We start from the raw sequence: 22,434 nt of genomic DNA, 5'->3' as shown, positions 1-22,434 counted from the left end.
AATATCTATCTGTGGGAGAGGAAATACTTCACCATAGTGATGTATGCACTAAATTACAAGGAGCCTGTTATCTCTGTAATTGTATCAAATGTCTTAGCAGTTTGGATCTAATTAGATTGTTCTTAGTGAAAAACGTCATGAATTTTATTTAGAATCTATGGTTTCTGGTTTTGTGCATTCTGTTCAAAAAACATGAGACTGCTTCTTCACTGCTAAAAAGAAAATAATGAAAGAACCACTTTTTCATATCTATTTTCCTGTGAAACAGGAACACTCTATATGTAACATTAAAAAAGAGCTAAGAAGAAATGAATTTGAATGAAGACGTGGTCATCTGGGAGAGCCTTATCTTCCTGATGTGTTAGCAATTAGCTGGTGTTGGTATTCTGTCCTCCAGTGGGAAAGCTAATATAAGCCTAGTGATTGCAGGTAGGAGCTCTTATGCTTCCATGCGTCTGGGAAGTATCCAGTCTCTTCCACTGAAGACAAACGTCACTGTCTTAAAAGAGAGAGGACAGACTGGGACACATGCTACGATTTCAAAGCACGTATAACTTTTCTGGTTCACCCTGCTACAAAACGATCTCATTGCAAATGTACCTTGGATTCTGTTCTCCACTTAAAATTAGGATTCAAAAACATTGTTTATAGGGAAAGTATAATGGATCCATCCCAAATTTATAGTGCTCATCTCAGCAAGAGGATTCCTTTTCTGAGACTTGACAAGTAAATCATTTTCTTACAATGGGGCTAAGAAGTGTTTGTGGATTTTTTAAGTGATCTTTTTAAAAATCCGTCTTTCTTAGAATAAATTAATAATGGAATAATGCACACTGCTCCAATTTTCAGTATATCTGAAATTAGGTGAGATTTGTGCATAAGGTTAACTTTGGGCAAAAATGGAATGCAGTTAATCCAATTAGTGATGATGCTTTACCTAATTATGATTGTGTAATATATTCTTCACTCAGGTTAGCAGATCAAGTAATTCTTGTTTTGTCAATGTTATTGTGGTATCAAAAGAAACTCTATTGCTATCCAGCCTAGCTCCTTACACTGCAAGACAACTGAGAAGTCTCTTGGGTTTTATGAGTTAATGATGTGAGTTTTACCATAAGCACAAATTATACATAAATATGAAGATTTCTACTATGTACTTTTTTGCTCAATTCCCATGTCTTTTCCTAAAGTTCTGTGTCTCTGTAGAAGTTTCAAATTCAAGGCCAAGCCCAGCGCTTATATTGACTGACTGGACTACTCATTGGACTAGGGTATTTTGACCAGCCTCAAAGAGAGCAGTCCACAGTGGGCTAAGGCGCAGAAGTAGATTATTAGAGCCCCCAGGAAATGGCAACTTTCCCATGCAATATTGCAAAAGAAACGCACCCTTTTTTCTCTCCTTTACTTTAAATTTCTCTTACACCTTTTCTGTAATTTTATTGCAATTTTTTAAATTTAAAACATACTTAGATTTCCTTTAAATATTAGCTTTTAACTTCCTGTTAATATGTCTGCGATAAAGAAATATTATGAGAATACTAGAAGCATCCTTAAATTGTTAATAACTGCTCTCAACATGAATTCATTTTAATATAGTTTTTAATTTGAATAACAAATGTCATAAGCGCATATAATATTTTATAGATGATGCTACGAAACAGCATTATGATTGTTAAGGGATGTCTACTCTTTATAGGTGTGTTTGGCTATACAGAAGTCGTATACGTATCTCTGACCGACAAATTGTCTCTGAACACTTGTGGTTAGAAATAGCCATGTGTTATGCTTTCTTAAAATAATTGCCAGTGTATTAGGGGAATACTTATGCTAATATTGTGGTGACTGTAACTGCCAGGAATATATATGAACTTAAAGTTAAGTAGGACAGATTTTTCACTTCCGTGTACCTTAAATGAGATATCTGTGTAGTATTGACAGAAAATGAGGGGTAGCTTTTCTTGCAGATTTTGATATATTAACTATGACTACCACATTCTGTCCTCAGCTACGTGGGAATAATTCCATAAAAGGTGATGATACAGGTATTTGAGATAGTATGAATTATCTGTGTTACCTCCTCTATAAGGGAAGTTGGCTGTAAGCAGGTTACTGATGCAATCTTTCTGAAGAATGGTCTCGGCTAACAAGCAGTTTCTGAGAAACTAGAACTATAATTGAAGAAGTTGGCATTATTTTCAAGGTATAAACGTCCAGTTGATTTCCATGGGAAGTATTATCACATTAACAAACAGTAAAGACTAAAAGGGAAAAAGCAGTAAGTAATCAGCACACAATACATAAGATTCCTGTCTGTCAGCTTTCTCCTTTAGGCCTTTCCAGACATCTTAAGGCCAGTCCCAGTAGTATAACTGTATGAGATACAGTTCTTGGTGGGGAGGGGAGACGGATTTTTGACTGTGTCCATGTTACACTGTCAACGTGTTTTTCCAGCTGGTTTTTCCTGACCCTGCCATTCCAGACTGTCTCAGTCTACACCTCGTGGCAGGGCATTTTAGTTAAATCAGAAAAAAATGTGTGAAGAATGTAAAATCCCCCATCCAGACAAGGAGCTCCGTTCCTGTACACCAGCCACAACTTTTCTTTTACACTCTCTCTGTGCCTGAACCTGCGGGCTCTCAGCTTCCAGATGTTGGACAAGCCAGCTTGCTGAACGTCAAGGAATTGTCAGCGTCTATGTGTCCCTTGCTTCTGTCCTATGTGCATTGTGAGTCCGACATAACTGATTTCAGGCTGGCCAGTGGGAGTCCCCGGCGCATCAGCAAGTCAGTAAATTTTTTCGTGCTGTGATCAAGTGCTCTTCAGCCATTTGAACCACTCTATCAACAAGTTAGTTGCAGGTGAAATGGGAGCTAGATATCCTTCCAGTTACTGGCCAGGTATACCCTAATCAATCTCCCATTATCTTCTAGACAGCAGGAAGACAGAGACTGAGATGCTTCTCTAGAAATGGTTATTTACTTTATGGGCATGTATGTATGTTTATAAATAGATACATGTCAAGGTGCAACAAACCTTTTATCTATTAGTAGTATTTGTACTTCGACAGAAAGATCTTGAAGTGGTTCAGAGAATATGTTTGACTGACATAAAGGCAACCTAGATCCATCCACAAGTATGTTTCTATCTTCTTTCATACAGTGTACCACAGTAAAGCCTGAAACTCCCTCACCAGGAGGGGATCTGTCAGGGCTGCATTGGCTAGAATCCAGTATCCAAAAGGAACACCCTTCAGAGAAGTAATGCCTAACGCAGCTCCTATTGCTAGTCACATTCCTACGGCATCCTCATGGCTAATCTAGGAGTCTTAGCTGGCTCAGAAATCCCAGATGATGCTCTAAATTGCCTAGTACATGCCTTGCTAACACGTTAGAGCTCTTACATGTACACTGCCAAAAATGAGACATTGCTGTCAGTGAACATATAAACTATATCAATTCTTTCTTGAAAATGAAACTGCAGTAAACTTCCATCCCAGGCTTTCAACAACACTGTGTTGTACTCTCTATATAACTTGACAGGTGACAATTACAAAACTCTTTCTCTGTATTTGGGACTGGGATTAAAGCAATACAGAAATAAGAATTCCTCTTCTTCCTTTCCCCTGCCTTTTCTTAAATTATTTTTTTCTTGGTGCAAGAATAGTATTGTGTTTGATATAGACCTTTGGATTAAATATATGAATATTAAAATAATAACCATCTTTCATCACCTGCTGAATTTCATCTCATTTGGCTAGTGATGCATACTGCCTGTGGAGGATCCGTCTGCTCTGCTTACCTTATCTCCAAACATTTGATTAGAAAGACTTGCACCATATCAGTTACAAACACATGGGTCCACATGACTCCGTGTAATCCAAAATAGCCTGACACTATGCAGTGAAAATTAAGACTGGAAAATGAGGTGGAGTATAGTCCTGGAGATAAGAATAATCATAACATGGAAAGATAACTTTATTCTGGGTTGCACCCAAAACTCATCAGTGTATGTAAGCACATTTCTGTGAACCTGGTGAAGACATACTGAAGCACTTTTGAGTATGCCTCAGTTTATCAAAGTATTTTCATGCAGTTAAAATATTGAAGCACAGTATCAGGCCACAAGTTTTGGAATGACTCGGAGATTGGCATTAACAGGTATGAGATTTACATAGATCGATTGAAAACATACTGCTATGTACTACATTTTATGGTTTTTATTGCTGTAAGGCACATCTGTCAGGTGAATTAGTATTCTCTGAAACTGCCACATGATCCCCCTGGAGAATCTGTTTTTGTGATAAATACAGCAAAGTTAGCAGCATGGCATGTTTTCGTCTCTGCATCTCTGGAAGAACGACTGTGGTTGGTGGTGTTGCTCTACAGAAACAGCTGAACCATCTGGGGCAAAGGCCTGGGTGGCTCATCTTGGAAACAAGGCTTTTGTGCAAGCCTGTTCAAGGCACCAGAATAGATTCTTACGTATTTTTTTTTGAAGTTCTGCATTTCCTATTTCAAGCCCAAGACACCTTTCTTTGACTTGGCCCTCGGTAGTAGAAGTATATAAAACAGCAGAAAGAAAATTTAAAAGAAAAACAGAAAAACAACTTAAAATGTGAAAGAACTATATACGATGAATATTAGTGACAATACCTGATGCACTTCTAGGGAGCTTTTTTGTAATATGCTAAAGGATAATCTATAGAAAAAAGAATTTTCTGGGTTTTATTCACTGTCACACTTCCATAGTAACACAGAGGAGGATTGACCTATTTCCGTTCTTGGCTATTTGAGATGGACTCTGTAAGTAGTAAGTATCATCTGAGATAGTATTTTTTACACTTGTAGCTAGTCAACTTGAATTTAAAAGCCCTTCAGACCTAAGTGGTAGAATAGTATTCTTACAGGAAGACAGTATCACTGATGTTGACTGAATCTTTGTTGTTTTAATTCTGAAACCCCATATCTTTCTCACATAATATTTTTTTCATTCTGGTTCTATGGAATGTCCCTCTAAGGAAAAGTAGTGATTGGTCTGTAACAGGAAAATTTTTGTGCCTTTTCTTTATTTCCTTTCTAAACTACCTTCCAACAAATCTTCCAACAAGAGGAGCGTGGAGTGTGTTGTTTCGTTATTATGATACCTCATCTTAAATCTCTTCTGGTAACTACTGACAAATGGCAACACTTGCAGTGACTTGCTGTTCAGTAGGTTAAAGCAGTATAGTGCACACGGAGTCTGTTGTAGGCTGGATATTGCACACTTTTTGCATCTGCAATAGACTGTGGGATGTGTTGAGCTTCAGCCAATGCTGCTATATGTATTACCACCAAAGTGGAGTTGTCCTTCCCCCTTCCTTTTTTCTTTACACAAATAAACAGAAGCTTTTGTATTTCCATTGTCTCCTATTATCTCTTACACTGATATCCATACCATAACCACAATCAATGAGGTCGCATGGTCCTGCTATTGTAAAATATTCAGGTCTCAATAAGCAGTGATTTTGGTTTACCCTAGGAACACAGCTTGGGTAAAAATGTGGAAAACTTGATAAACTGCAGTGTTTTCAGTACTAATCACTAAATGATGTAATCACATAAGAATTTGGTGCATCCCTGTTGTTACAGTATTCAAAGCAGTGTTGCTCTCCAGCCCACAGCAACTTACCACGCACGGTGAATTTTCCTCACACAGAAACCTTGACTCTTTAGTGCATCAGCCTTGTGTCCTTCTAATCAATTTCTGATGAAAGCTAGTCCTTATTAGTTCCATATATCACTGTTGGCATCAGTTGTTCAAGGAAGTCTCCTCACACAGTGTATTTGTTATCAAAACTACAAAGGCAATCAGGGTTTCTTCCTTTCATAGTTCATAGTTTTTGGAACTATTCTTTCACGTGATGACTTTTCACATGCAATGCCCTTCTTCCCCACTGGCCCCTCAAAAAATATCTTACAGAACATTGTTATCTTTTGTCAAAGGCCTAGATTTATTCAGTTCCACTGTCTGTCTTTTACCAAGTCTTGTCTTGTCTTTTCCCCCTCTCTTTCAGAGGATAAAGTATGGACAACTGTGTATCATGATCTGCAAATGCAGACTTCTGTGGGAGGCAACAGCTTGGAAAAGTCACCTGTACTGCAGCTCAACTACAGCGCAACGATGGACCAGATTTCTGCCATTACCAGTAGTGCTGAATACTGCGAGCAGTTTATCTCCTATTCTTGCAAGATGTCCCGGCTGCTGAATACACCAGGTAGGTTGAGAATGGGAGATCCATTAAATACAGCGTTGAAGAGCTTTATCTGAACAATTCAACAGGTATTGCTTTTAGACCAGTCCATTCAGTGAATATACTTGTTTTTTCTCCTTCATTAAAGTTCACAAAGATGTAAATAATTGAAAATACAAAAGAAATTATTTTCTTAGGAAATTTTTCCTGTTTGCTTACTACTAAAATGAATTTTGTTGCACCACAAAACTGTGTTCTTCTCTCAGATCTGTTGCTCCTTAACGCAAGACGCTTTTGGTAAACAGGGTAACTTTTAAAGTTTAATCAGTAGAGGCATTGAAAAATTGCTTTGAACTTTAATCTGTTTTTCTGGTTGTCAGTTTTCATATGCTACAGTCAGCAAGGGCACTGGCCGAATGAGGGGTGGAATTTTCCCACTAATATCTCTGAAACAGTTTCTTAAACGGAGTATTTGTGGGTAATCAGATGCCTTACACATTGTACAGATTGGCATGGTCAGTAATGTGGTTGTGTGAGAAATATGATATGCTATTATCTACAAGTACATTCATTATGAGTTTCTCATTTCGCTGTGTAGCTTTACTGGAAGAGAACAGTCCTAGTACTGCTGTATGTGCCTCCTCAACAAGTCTTACCTGTAACTGATCAAGGCAAAAGGATTTCCTGTTTCAGAATTAGTAAAACAGCACATGAAGAAGGAATTCAGTTTTAGAAACTCTTTTAATATGCACCTAGTACTTTATCTATGCTCTAATTGTGTATGATAGCATTTGATGCTAAATACATCTTTAATGCTACTTATCGAAGACTGAGTTATAAGTGGAAATACATATAACACATTTTTGTGATTGTGAAATGAGTTCATTGTCATAGGAGCAATTAACTTGCATTTCAGATGAAACTAATGGCTGGATGCTTACAGTGTTATACTTTAAGCTGCTTCCCCTCATTAATTTATTTTGGTATATTTTCTTATGGTGGGATAGATAAGTATTCATTTGTCATGCATGTGCATCTTATCCCTATTTCCATAAGCATTCCGTTACTTAATACATACTGTAATGCTTGATACTCCTCTCCCTCCTCCCTGCTGTTCTTGAACTATTTCTAATGCATGGTTTGTTTCTGTTGCTGTTATTTTGCTTAATCTAGCATAGCACAGAGACTCTGCAAAGAGGAAAATAATTTCTTCTTTCTTGGGCCTTAATGTATAGGGTCCTGAATCATGTTCATAACTAGAAGCATTGTGACTCTGCTGATGGATACAAGTTCTCTGTTTGCAAATGCTTCAGATAAGTAGTGTACGGATGTATCTTTGGGCAGGTGCTTAGAAAGAGAATTTACTTGTGGACATGAGTTGGAGATAATGTGCACAGAAAGCTCATAGTTTGCATAGAGTACAGTGTACAGAGTTTCTTTAAATGTTTAAGACTATTATTTCAGGACTAAATTGTACTTGCTAGTATATGTTTATGTCATAATAAAATAAATACATACTGTAATTGCAGATGTTTACCTTAGCTTCTAGTTTTAAAAGAAAAATTAAGAAGCACACAAAATAATAACTTACTAAAAATTTCTTTAAGGAATAATTAATTCCATCATTTGCATTTTTAAGCTTCTCAGAAATGTTTGGGTATATTTTGCAGATACCTCTTTCTTCATGCTTTCACCTTTATATGGAAAGATAAATTCTCTTAGAAATTCTTTATAAGCCAGATTTTTGGTCTGGAAAGTGAGTTTCCAGACATATTCTATGAGGTGGCTGGTTTTTTTCCCTCTATCTAAGTGGGAGAAAGAAACAACAAAGTCAGATCCTTTTAACCTAGACAGTAACAAAGAATCACACTGCAGTGTTTGCATAAAACCTGTAATGGTTTGTACACATAGCACAGCAGTGATTTGTGTGTTGGTAGGGAAGAAGGAAATACATTTTCTTTCTAATCTGTATGTTCTTGGCTTCAGTCTATGGCTTCTAAGCTAAGGAACTAATTTTTCAAACCTTTCTCTATTTATTTTTCTCTTTTTTTTGAGTGTTGCCTTATTTGCTAAATACATTATGACACCCTATTCATCTCACAGGGCAGGACCAGGTACTCATGTGGCTTCTTCCACCAGAGAGCTTTTTATATAAATCACTGCAGTATGTTGCACACACAAAGAAATGAAAAAAAAAAAAAAATCGTCATTTTTGTATTCCTCAGGAAGTTGAATCCTGGTTGTACTGAAGCCAGTGGTAAAACCTCTGTAGACTTCATGGGATCAGGATAGTATTTATGGCTTTGAACACAGGTGCTCTTCTAAGTCAGAACTTTTCCTTTTCACTGTTCAGTCATTAAATTAAACGCTTAGAATAGACTAGCCCTTTTGTTTTAAATTACATCAATGAGAACAGAGAAAACTGAGAAGACAGTGCAGCACCTCAACTTTTTCACCTTTTTGCCTCTTGGGGATCACATCACTTTTCAACATGATTCCTTCTCAGTGAGAAATTGCTCAGTTAACATATTTAAACAAATCACAGTCAAAGCTGTTTATTGATCTACTAATGGCAAGTAATTAGCTAGCCATCAGAGAACTATAGCTCTTGCTGCTTTTAGTTACGCATCTTCTGAAAAGGCAGTCCAAGTATATACAATTGCACTAACATATGTTCTGCTGCTAATAATAGCTGAAATAGGTTTTGTTTTTTTTTTTTTTTAGTGCAGTGGAAACTACATCAAAATGCTGTATTTGAGGAAAACCTTCATATTAATAAACTTGTTTGATGTCAGGGTTTTTTGGCTGCAGGCACAGTGGTCAAAGAATTCTCTTCTTGAGAGTGACAGATGAAAAGCAGTCTGTGCAAACTAAGAATTCTCATTCTTCTGTTATTAGTTTTAGACTTTGGTTCTTTACTTCTCCAGGGCCATTTCTTTTTTTCTTAACCATGGGCTTTCATCCAAGCAAAATAACATGTACAACCTAGAGAACAGGTTCAAATCATTGCCAACAATAGGGACTGGGAGTGATTTTACAGGTCACAATGCCATTGCCTTTCCACTTAGTTTGAGGGAAGCCAGTAATAAGATGTTCCATGTAAATTAAATTATAACTAACTTCTGAAAACGTTCCCAAAAACACCAATCTGATGAGACTATAGGATAATTCAGGTTGGAAGAAACCGCAGAAGGTCATCTGGTCCAATTTTCTGCTCAAAGCTGGATGAACAGTCCTTGTCTAGTAGTAAGTAAAGACTATCTGGAAATGCAATTTTCCCTCCTTACTGCTTTGGGTTTGTTTTTTTTTTTTTTTTATTTTGAACTTGCAGCCCAATACATTCTAAATTATACTCAGACCTAGGGGTCTGTTCCAAAGCCTTAACAAAAGAAAGAAAGCGAAAAACCAGACACCTCTGCTGAAAATACACCATATTATCTCAATAAACAATAAAATTATAGGTACAATGTAATTTTCTGGGGAAGCCATTTTCAAGCAGAGAGCCTGCAGTGGATTCAGTTGTCTCACAGTCTTTATGTCAATTAACTGTATACTGAGGAGATAGATTTGTGTTTATTTCCTTTACTGTAATACGGATTTCCTTATGACTTTAACAATTTATTTAATTATTTTTTTTTCAGTTCTGTCAACATGAGACTGACACTTCTTATTTTCTATGCTGTCTGGTTAGATAATAATTTTTTAGAACAGGGATTCTTTTGTGAATACGCAGTTATTAGCACGATAGAGGCTTGATCTTGGCAATCCAAGTAATAGTACTGTTAATATATGAATGAAATTATAAGCCCTTGGACCATAATTGCAACTTAATAACAGCATACGTCTATGTAAATTTGCAAAAAGAAAAAAAATAACACCAGACTTTTTGTTTTGTTTTGCTCTTTTAAATTTACATTTCTCATATCCTCTTTTCTTCTTGTTTCCTTGGAAACTTCCATTTTGAGAAGATAATGATATGTTTAGTACTGAGGACATGCAGAAAGCTAGCTGTTTTCTGAGTTCTCGATACCCGTATACTTTCCAGTTGTTATTGGAGGTGACAGGACATTTTCCTCATTTGCAAACAGGAACTTGGAGATAGAAGAAAGTTCTTTTTTGCCCCCTGGTTAATAAGAGGGAAAGCAGCAAACAAGATATAGAATCACTTTGCTTTTATAGGAAGAAGCTTCCTTTCTTTGCTGTAAGAAGCAAGGTGGTATACAGGACACTGATACAATATCCTAATAGAAAGCAAAATGCTAGTTAATACAATTATATATCTTCATCCACTGTTGCCAATAGACTTCCTAATGACACCTGCGTGTGACTTCCTTGGTATTAAAGTGTCCATGGGCCACTGATCTCAGCCTCTGAAATGGGGAGGAAACAGCACGCTGGTTCTGCCATTCTTCCCTTCACCCTGGGAATGGGAGTCTAAAGGGGAGGAGGGCTGCTGTGTTCACAGTATCTGTGAGACTGTCATTTCCCAGAGCTGTAGGAGCTGTAACAAATAATCAGAGTGTGGGAGCTAAAAGCATAGATACAGAGAACAGAACAAGATCTGCTGGTGTTGTGCTCCAATTTTTATTCCCATTCACTGTGCCTGCAGGCAGCATATGAAAAGCATAAAGCAGAGTTACTGCAGTACATGAATTACTGTTTCATGCCTGTTGTCTTTAGAGGAAATGAGACAGCAGCTTCATGAATTCAGGAGTTTAACAGGTGAAACAGAAAACTTAATTTGCTCTTTAGCTGTTTTATTCCAATAAAACAATTGGAATGCCAGTAGTAAATAGAATTTATGAGTAGACTGAGATAAAAACAAAGTTAAAAATTGCAATATGATATTTTTCCTAAGTAGCCATCCAAATCAGAACTTTATATATAAACTTTCACATCTCTAAATGTTAACCGATGTAGAATGTTCATTGCAGATTTAATTCCTGCTTAAAAAGAGTTTTTCAAAAAGAATCTGAGAGACGAGTGGGATTTCTGCAGTCCTAAATTGATGAATTTAAGCTGCTTCAAAACTTGGTCAGGCTTCAGCATTCAATTTTCAATGTTCTTGCAGAAAACGTGCCCATAAGCTTTCATGTATCTTGTCCAGCCTTAAGAAAATTACTGATTGATCCTTTCTTCTCTGTCACTGTTCTAGAAAAGCTGAATTCAAATTCTAGTTATTTTTCAAGCACAAGGGTACCAGGAACAATGTCTTTGCTCCACTTTGACCTACATGCTCATGTCCTAAAAGTGGAAACCAATAGCTTTTGGAGCCTTCTTTTTTCCTTAGTCATTGTCATTTTGCTATAGAACTGAAGCAGACATTAATTCATAAGTTCAATGTTTCTCATGAAATACATATCGGTCATCCTAGGTAAATATTAGGTAGATAAACGGTGAGTTAAGAGGTCATTTTTTCCCAGTCTGTTATTTAATACACCCTTCTCTCGTGTCTTTGTTTCACTCTGAACCTTTGCTTATCTCTTAGCAATTCCTTTGAGGTTTGTAGATACTGTGATCACTGAGTATCTTGGTTTCACTTTATCTTAATAATAATTTTAGCTGGTAAACTGTTTTTTTTTTTTTCTAATTTTGCAAGTTATCTTTGCGGTTGTGTAGGATTTAGACTTAATCCAGTATCACTAAGTGAAAAGGGCTACATGTTGCTTTTGTGTTTGTTAGAAATAATAGTAGCTGATAAGCGCTTTGTGAATATTAGAAATCCTCTATGGAAAGCATAACTGCAGCACTGTGAGCCCTAGTTTCTTTACTGTGCCTTTTTAAGAAAAAGTGGTGCATTTGAGTTTTCATTTTGTAGTTATAGTAGAATGCTCCAAACTGGTTATTTCTCATACCCATTCTCTCTGTAAATGTGCTCTGCCTATTATGGGAAAAGATTCACTATCTTTATTTCTTAAAAGACAAGTAGAGGAAGGCAATAATTACTCCACTGTTTGTACTGAATCTTGTTTTATAAAAACTGTTCAAAACATTCATGGTTATTGTTTTCACAGAAACAGTCACAGACATTGCTTCGTCATGAACCCGGGTCATTCTGGGGAAATGTCATCTTTCTTGATGAATGACTGAAACACATTAGTTTATCAGTCTCTCAGACCGAATGGATCTAGGTGGCATATCATTGCATGTCTTGACAAGAATTTCTCTTTTACCCATATCCTAAATGCGTTCGCATTACTGTGAGAACTTTTTCTTATTCAAATATGCAGTAAAAATATCCAGTGTTTCTTTTTTCATTCCCATTCCTGAGATGAATGTGTCTGAATAACTGTATGAAGAAGCAGGCTAAACATATGCAATTAAGAGAAGATGGTGCTTTCCAGTGCATAAAACAAAAGGATCATAAGACAGAGCTTCATTCCCTACTGTGTTATGGACTTAGCCTTTTCTTCATTGCCCTGCGTTGCTTCATAAGAAGAAAAGTGTTCAACTGTTACTGAAATATTGCCTGCCCTGTTTTCATGGATGAGATGATACTATTTCATTTCCTGAGGCTGTGACTTTCACCAGTTGTGTGAAGGTTATAGTTAGGCTTTCCTAAATTCTAACCTGAGCTTTCCCAGCTGACAGCCTGGGGCATTGAGCTATCTCTTCTATATTAGGTTTTACATTTGGAAAGCCGTTCTGCTTCTCAGGAGCCTCTTTAAACAGTCTTTAGTTAATGTTTGGAGTTTGGAAGTACTGGAACTGCTTTGTAAGAGCTACTTTTTGTTAGTAATGTTATCAGATTCCACCCCCTGTATCATATGTGTTTTTCATAGTGAGGCCATCAGGCAAACCTCTGGAACAGAACAGAGTGTGTATGAACTTGAGAATGGATATGGTGTGATTACTAACATACGTACGGCTCTTTGAAGTATGAACAGCCCAAAATACATCTTATTCCAGGAGTATGTCTGAGTGTGGTTTTTTACTGCTCTTTTTATGTATGTATGCTTGATGTTATTTAACAAATCAGTCTATTAAAATGGTTTTTTCTGAATTGTCTCTGAAACAGAGTACCTGAAGTAGTTTCCCCTTTTCACCTTGTAATTCCACATACATTTTCCCTACTTTTTCACATTTTTCTTTATTATATAACCCATTCTTTCCATTAATCCCCTTCAGTGATTTCATACTCTGCCTGCATACATTTGCTAATGTTAAAACAGTGTCCATCTTAGACCAGCCAACATTGCCTAAGTGTGTATGAGAACGGAGTTTTACTAAAGGTTAAAGGGAGTATGCAAAAAGTACAACATATTTTAAAATCAGGTTCATGTAATGTCATTGCCATTATAAACTGAGGGAGGAGAGTGCATTGTCCCCTTGAACTTTTGTGCCTTTATGTGCTTTTGGCATAAGCCATACATACCTGTAGATTTCCTTGTGGGAATCTATATATGTGTCGGAATTTATATAGAGGGACATGGCCTCCAGATAATGATCACTTCTTCTTAGAAATAATTATTTCAACAAGATCCTTTTTCAATGTATCTTTTGAAATATTTTGTTATGTGAGTTTTGCTTAATGTGAGAAGATTAAAAAACTTAATTAATCTCTGATTTTCTGTAAGGTAGACATATTTTACTGAAAAGGCATACGGACAGTAACTTCTATTTTCAAGAAATTTGTATTGCCAGAAAAAATGTTCCATGATCACTTCCTTAGATTCTTGGAATAAGGAGTGGGAAAGATATTACACTTGGTTAATAGCAATAGGAATAAAAGAATCAATGACCATGTTTTCTGGATAAATGGATCTGCAAATTTAAGGGAAAAAAAAGGATGCTTACCACATCTGCTGGTGGAAATTAAACTGTGAATCTGGGCATTTGCTGGCCAGTGCAATGATGAAGATAGAGCTGCTAACAAGATGCAGAAGACTGAAATGCAGTCCAGCATTTCAAAGCAGCAGCTAAAGATTTGGAATAAGTTACCAACTTAGCTGCTAAACTGTAGTGAGTTTCAGAAAGTAGCATCTGGTTAGTATGTGCTACTATCTCAGTTACCCTAGAAAAGACCCATTATACTAGTTTTATGTTGGAAACCTACCCCAATACTGCTTTGCAAAAATTGCTGAAATGTTTTGGTAGTGAGCATGGACTCTTTAAAGCAAACATATACTCCACAACCAATAGTGGGGTTCCCCCTACAGTTTGTTAATATCCTGTGCATTGCCACAACATCAATGGTGATGCTTTTTTAAAACTACACATATGCAATTAGATACATGTAACCTATAAGATAGATCTTACTAACTCATAAATTCAAGACATATTTGATATCTGTCAAGCTATTTTTAATATGACATGTCTACCAAAGCATGTGTGTAGGTGAATAACTGTAACAAATCTATTGTACCAAGTTTAAAGTGTATCCACAAAAATATTTGTGTTTTGGAACATGCTATACTATTTAACAGAATCTTTTCTCCCATCACCTTAAGAACTAGTAATCTTTCTGCTAACATTAGTCCATCTCAAAAGTTCTTTTTACGTTTCTTCTCTTTCCCCTTTACTCATTCCTCTTTGATGTTTTATTGTGTCTCTGCCTGTGATATTTGTAACATATTCAGATTTCATATGCACTTTTGTAAAATCTTAATAGTATTTAGAGTGGTGTTAGTCTTGAGTGACACAGAAGTAACAGATCAAAGTTTCTTTTCTTTTTAATCATCTGTCCCCTATGGCATGGACTATGTTTTCATCAATTTTTTGCAAATCACTATGTCAAGTAGGAAGAATGTTTGGAAGAGATACTGAACCAATCTCTTTCCTGGAAAATCTGAAATTGCAAACAGACCAAAAAAAATGTCAGACAAAATAATTCATCTGTGATGATACTCTGCACCACTGTGCCATTTTTCACCCACAAATCTAAAAATATCTTAACAAAATCTCCAAAAGTTAGGGAGTTTGAAGTAATGAGAGTTCTGTTTTGTTTGGATTGGGTCTTTTAGTTTTGTTTGTTTAAAGATTTCTGTGCAAAGTGTGTTTGAATGTAGCAGTCCTAAGCAGTTGAGAGGATTGCTGGCCACAACTTAAAGATCAATGCAGACCAACTTTTACCATGCTAAGCACACAGCTGGCTTAATCTCACTAAACCAAAAAAATCCTGACTCTTGCTCTGATTAGTACTGCACCTTGTTCTGTGGCCTGATGGCCAACTCTCTTGTTCACAGTCATGTTCAAATAGAAGAAATCTGTAACACTAGCAAGACTTCGTGAACACACAAAAACAAAAGAAGGGTAACGATTGGAAATTGTGAAAGTCTGCCAGAGCCCAATGAGGTCTTTCCTCTGATGAATTTAAGATTTTACCCACAGAACGTCCTCCCAACATCCACTTGGCTCATTCTTAAAGTGGAGCAACTGAATATTCACACATAATTCTATGGGCAGTGCATCGGTAGTTGATCTATGTTTGCATGCAGCATCCCAATGTCAATGTCTCATTTTCTTTGGACACATGCAGATTTCATATCGTACTGTAACACCTGGGCAAAAGAAAGATAATCCAGTTACCCATTATGTCAAATCACTTGGCATCCTCTGTGGGCTGACTATTAGTGTTTTGTATCGTATAAGAATTCCAGTGAACACAAGAAAAATAATAAGCAATTCCAATGTTTATATTACTGCTGTCAAGATTCATTTTTATTCAAAGTAGTGCAACTATATGAACTAACGTTTAAAGAAAGAGAAAAAGGTTCAATTGGTTTTTGAATGTCTTGCTAACTTCAGTAATCCTTTTATTAAGTGCCTTTTCTTCAGGAATTCACTGTCCATATATATTTTAGGAGCAGATATACTAAAAAAAAAAAAAATCTGTCAATTCAGTCTCCTACAGGATTCTTTTTTTCTGTCTCTCAAACTTTGTAATCCTTGCTTGGAGTTATGACTGAGGAATGATAATAGAATAGGTCCTCTTCTTTATCAAGAACAGAAAAACAGCAATTCTTTCTTGCTGCCAAAATCTTGAGTAAATAAGTTGAGCATAATCAAAACAAATTTGAAAATAATTTATCTCCTAACTCAGGATATTCTTTGAGATTTCTCTCAGGTTGATTGCAGTGCAGCAGTAATGGCAGCAATATGGACCTTACTGAAGTCCTATATCTCCTGTATTAAGACTGATCATTAGTGGCATTTCACTGGAGTAGGGTGACAAACATCTTTTTAGCTGCTCTTTTATTCCTAATGCCTCTCTATTTCATCAGTAAAAATAGTGGCATCTTCAATTTTTCATTTTCCATGTTCATCAATCTCCCCGTTCTTCTGCTCTTTCATTTTAAAGTGTGCTTTGATTCATAGAATATTTTGGTTTAAATAAAAGTGAATACTTTTCAAACACCAGGCACATGGCACTAGTTTTGGTTTGATCTGTTTGGGAACTAAGGGAGAGTAAAACTGAGTATTCCTCTCAAGGCAGGAACATTTGCATTGCCCCTCAGAGCACTGATTTCCAAATACAGACTGGACGTGCCCTGAATAACCTGACTGCTCTCTTCCCTGAAAGTCTAGATATCTGTTCAAGGTGAATGGATGGCAGGGAGGCATAGTCATTGTGATAGGTTCTCTAATGGGAATTGGAGAAGGGCCACAGTGGCAAAACACTCCAGAAAGTACCCTCCCCATGCTGTCAACGCACCTGGGATTTGCATGCCCTGGGATCAGGACTGTGGGGGACACTGGGAGAACTTAGCTCCATTCAGGACTGCTGAAGAGTGGTGCAAGTGCCTGCTAAAGCCACAAAAGACATGCTTGAGTTGCACAACAGGAGTAACAGAGAGAAAATGGCATACATGGTTGAGTGCATCCTCACTTCCGCATGCAAGTGGCTGATAACAGAGACAAAGGCATAATTCCTGTCAGAAGACTATATTTCACTTTGCAGAAGCTTTTAGTACATCGCTCACATTCCTACAAACTAAAGTAGTAGCGTGTTTGCAAGTCACAGAACATCTCACGAGTGTATTCCTGGTATAATAATTTATCCAAGACAGTAAGCAATAGCTTGTTTAGTTCTGTATCAAAGGGCAAAATCTGTAATTAATAAGAAATAAGTTTTTTGAATGAAGTTGAAGGAGAGTTACAGCAAGCAACCTGCTCTGTCTCTCTCTGGCTTTTAAATAATCCATTTAAAGAGATTATTTCTTATTTAAAGAGGAATTTAAGAAATGGTAATGACTAGGATTGCTATCATTCTGCAAAAAGTAGGGCTATGCTCTGTTTTGTTTATTCTTATACAAAAATAATGTGGCAAAAGTCTGAAAAAAAAAATCAAAATTGGTATCACCAGTGATTTCTAGAAGCGTACCTAAGCCTGTACGTGTGTGTGTGCACAGGGGTGCAGTAACAGGCCACACTTGGCCAGAGTCTATGATGAAGAGTTCTGTAATAAATTCTGCACAGGAGCTTCCCCACATTCCTACCGTATTAATGAACAAAGTCGTAATTTCTGTAGTTTCACTATGTTTTAATTAAAACACAATATCATTATAATAAAAAGCTCAACCTACAAAAAACTGGTATCAAATTTAAATACGGATAACAATCCCTGGATTATCAACACTGCAAATACTTATTTGTTTCTGACTATTGAGTTATACTGGGATATAAATATTTATAGGCCTTTTTAACATTTAAGGGAGATGCTTTTTCTGCTGTCTTATTGTGTGATGTTCTTCCTACAAATAAAATTAACCTGTCAAATTTATTTGTTTTTTTCCCCTCATACTTTGCTACTATGTTTCACTTGTATGTTTCACTGTTATTGGGATTTTCAAACAGATCAGACTATTTCTTCTTCTTTTTTATATATATATAATTTGGCAGTAAAACTTGTTCAAATATTTCTAAAAGTTGTCTCTTCTCCAAAATAAGCATTTCAGAAGGTCAAGACTATGCAAAATATTCACAATATTTTGTAAATTTTCAGCTGTAGTTGAGTATTTAAATAGTAACTTTGTAAAGAAAAAAATGCAAAGGAAAAAACTAAACTTCTTAGGGTATAGCTTCAATACTAAAGAAAACAGTTGTTTTTCATATTTTTAGCTTTTTAATTTTTCTGCCTTTTTTCTTAATTCCCTTTTAAGTACATTCTTTCATGGTTTTGATTACTTCTTTCTTCCTGTCCTGCTTGCTTTTTAAGTGACTAATTCTTATTAATACACGTAAAAGTCTTATTGCTTCCACAGATCTTTTTTTCAAGCTATGAAAATTTCGGGCTGCTGCTTTTCTCTTTTTATATCACTCTTCTTCAAGTGATTTTCAGACTCTTCAGAAGAAGATGGGCAAGGGTTTAAAGGACAGCGGGGGAAGTGAGAGAGGATCAGAGTTTAGCAGGTGGAGATAAAGAAATGGTATATCATCAGTGCTGTGGAGAGATTGTGGAATTTGAAAGCTGCTTGGGAAGAGGGTAACATAGTGCAATTTTTTGGAGATCATGGAGAATCCAAATCACTCTGTGTATATAGTATCTGAAAGGCCTGTGGCAGCCAACAAAAGTATACTGAAGGGATCATTGTTGAGCTTAATTACTTTGTTCTCAAATTGGAGTTGCTTTAATTGAATCTAATGGGCTAATATTACCTAGGTTTGGGGAAATGAAGATAAGAGTGATGTGGAAGGATTCTAGAAAGTATGGATGTGGTGCAGAATAATAAAAATGTGACATAGTAGAAATGGTTGAATAGCTTTATGCAGTTTGAAAAATTTGACAGTACTTCAGAGTTCTAGATTGAATAAAGTCACATCTAGTGTAACTTTTTTCATATGACTAGAATAATGAAAAGTAATTTGCCACATAAATATTTTTCAGGTTTTGATTAATTTTAATGGGTTTTGTTATGTTTTGAAAAGGAAGGCTTTTAAAAATGCAAATTTGTAGGTCAAAAAAGGACCAAAATGGCTTTGAATGTCTGGGCATGTCCTGGACTGTGGGGAAAAAAAGAGCTGCTGTTGCTTTAATTCAACAGCGTTTTAGAAGCAACCATTTTACAATTTCATAGAAAACACCACACGACTTCTAGGACACAGTAAACCCACATATGCTTTGATCAACATAGAACAGCACACTACCACATGCCACTTGTAGAAATACATCCTAATCTAAAGTGCTTTTGAAGTTGGACTAGCCCTTTATACACCTATGAACTTGCAAGTTCTGCTTCAGGATACACTAAAAAAGCTCTTCATATGCTCTTGGAGGCTGGTAGTCTTTTCACTCTCTGACATGAAATTATCATAGAATCATAGAATCATAGGATGGTTTAGGTTGGAAGGGACCTTGAAGATCATCGAGATCCAACCCCCCTTGCCATAGGCAGGGACACCTTCCTCGAGACCAGGTTGCCCAAGGCCATGTCCAGCCTGGCCTTGAACACCTCCATGGATGGGGCCTCAACAACCTCTCTGGGCAACCTGTGCCAGTGCCTTACCACCCTCAAAGTAAAAAACTTCTTCCTAATGTTTAATCTGAACCTGCCCTCTTCTAATTTAAAAACATTCCCCCTCGTCCTATCACTGCATGCCCTAGTAAAAAGTCCTTCCCCAGCTCTCCTGTAGGCCCCCTTTAGGTACTGGAAGGCCGCAATAAGATCTCCCCGGAGCCTTCTCTTCTCCAGGCATATACGAATAAAATTGTTAAAAAACAAGCACAGTCCAGGAAGTGACTTGCCTGGAGCTTCCCTAGAGGATTCAGCCAAGGACAGCTGATCAATTTAAATATTAACTCTAATTTAAATGCACGTACCAATTTAATTCAAAGTCTGTGACTGAAGAAGATAAAAAAGTTTGAAGGTTTGTGGTACAATTGGCTTGGCTAATTGAAAACTAGCATGTAAGGGAAGTTTTGAAAATACTGGAATACTGAGTTCTTCGTCCAGGTCTAACAACTTCAGATCCAAGGCAAAACAACAGTATCTGAAAATTAATTTTACTGAGTGGCTGTTCAACTATCAACATAAGATGAATTGATAGTCTCAGTCTACTTCCTCCTGTGCATATGCTGCATGTAATATGATCATCATCAATACCTTCCGCCGCCTTCTGAGGCTACCAACTGGCTGATATAGGGCTATGTGAGCAATTTATTTTTGGTTGGCTGAATGTTGTGGGGGAAAGTGAAGAAAATTAGAACAAATGCTTTAAAAAAAAATCTGTTTTTAAAAGTTCACCTTCTTCAGGTCAAGTTATTATAGGTTTCACATTTTACAGCTAATCAATATAAATTAATAACTGCAAAATATAAAACAATAAATTACAATTTGTTTTTTTCCCCTCAGTTGTTTTTGGTCTAAAGAATGTGTTGAGTTTGACAATGAACCGTTTCTTCAGCTAAAATCCATGTTTTCAGAAAGGAAAGATATTTTGACACCAAAAGTGATTGGATCCAAGTTGCATTACAGTGCCAAGTTAGCACATTTGCATAGTTACTACTTGATTTGTATTTATTCTTGAATAAGATGTACGCAATTTATCAGAATTATTAATGAATCTAGCAATTATTACTGGCATTTATTTTCATTGAGGTAATTACCAGGTGAAATGACTACAGTTATACTTCATGATATAGTATATTTCTGTCCGTAGGACATACTGAATTATACCATATTTCAGTAGAAAATGGTTTCCTGCAGTGAACAAGCACAGCCATCCTCATCCTGTGATCACCCAGAAGTGTTGCTGTCATTTGATAAAATTATGCTTTTTACACTGAGTAGTAAAGTACAGATCTTATTTATTTGCCAATTAATTAACTTACATTCCATCAACTCTCATGGGAGCTTGGTTGGCTTTTAAGGACCAGGGACTAAATTTTGCTCTTGTTTTTTTTTTTCAATTTTGGAGACAGAAGTGGTTTCATATCCTAACATATATAATGACAGGGATGAAAGGAAACCTGTTATTTTACTTCCCTGCCATTTGGTGGTTTTATAAAAATATTTCTATAGACAGGGGCTAATGTTTTCCAATCTGGTTGGTACAATATTAAGTATATGGTAGTCAAAGTGATTCTTTCCCATATACTGGTATTTCAGTACTTGTGTTACAGAGTCTTTCCTTCCAATTTATTTTATAGCAATGTTCTACTAGTTTGTTGCTTGAATTTGATGCTGGACCGGAGCCACAGGTCAGCATATTTTGGCTGGAAAATGTTTTTTAAATAGCATAAAGTATGGAGATTTACATCAGGAATGACTCTACACATGGCTAATTCCTCCATCCTGTCAGGTGTAAATAAGAACTGATATTAGAAAGGTTGCAATTTATGTTAATGATAGTGCCAAAAGCATTGGTGCGATGCTCTTTATATGGGTTTGTGAAAATGGTTGATTGCTGTTGAAGTGTGCATTAATATAGAGGACATCCTCAGGTAATTTATGGGAAAATGACAAGGTATGAAATACTAAGTGAGGCGATGATCAGTGAGCAATATCGTTCCCTCAGATCAGTACACATTTTCAGATTGGTGTTCATCATTGCTTCGGAGAAGAAAAAAGCATACTGTAAAAAAAAAAATCATGATACACAGGATAGTGCTTAGAGATATGATGCAGTATAAAATCATATGGTATGATACTTTTCCATACACACTGTGAGTTTGGTGGATTATTTTTTTAAGATGCATTCATAAAAATGTCAACTAAGGAATTGAAACCAGGTATAAAAGACACGATGGGAAAAAGTAAATACTCATGGAATCATAGAATCACAGAAAGGTTGGAAGGGATCTGTGGAGGTCATCTGGTCCAACCCCCCTGCTCAAGTAAGGCCACCTAGAACCAGTTGCCCAGGATCATTTCCAAACGGCTTTTTTGGAGGTCTCCATGGTGGAAGACGCCACAACCTCTCTGGGCAGCCTGTGCCAGTGCTCGATCAACATCACAGGAAAGCAGTGTTTCCTGATGTTCAGAGGGAACCTCCTGTGTATCAGTTAGTGCCCATTGTCTCTGGTCCTGTCACTGGTCACCACTGAAAAGAGCTTGGCTCTCCCTTCTTTATGCCCTCCCTTCAGGTATTTATATACATTGAAATGTATACCTGAAATGACTAAAGGCATATTCCATACCCTATGCATAAAAAAAACGGGGGTAGAGGAAGACAGAGTGGGGTTTGACTTTCGGGTTAGCAGTTGCTGACTTCCAGGTTAGCAGTTCCTTGGAGAGTGGTTGGGCATCAGTCTGCTTGAGGGGAAT

At 36.7% G+C, this 22,434-nt stretch overlaps 1 protein-coding gene across 1 annotated transcript in view; it reads left to right on the top strand.

The window, feature by feature from the left end:
* Window positions 1–22,434, top strand: part of CNTNAP2 (contactin associated protein 2) — a gene marked incomplete at both ends in the record, with an annotated part of 1,160,915 nt that overhangs the window by 822,211 nt on the left and 316,270 nt on the right. Inside the window, one exon of the mRNA XM_082479539.1 lies at window positions 6,053–6,253. Within this exon, the coding sequence (XP_082335665.1) occupies window positions 6,053–6,253 (201 nt within the window). The remainder of the gene's footprint in view (window positions 1–6,052; window positions 6,254–22,434) is intronic.

The sequence above is a fragment of the Vanellus vanellus genome (assembly GCF_965231255.1).
Source record: "Vanellus vanellus genome assembly, chromosome: 2".
NCBI lineage: Eukaryota > Metazoa > Chordata > Aves > Charadriiformes > Charadriidae > Vanellus > Vanellus vanellus.
The sequence above is the reverse complement of the archived record's forward strand: the minus strand, read 5'-3'. Positions and strand labels throughout refer to the sequence as shown.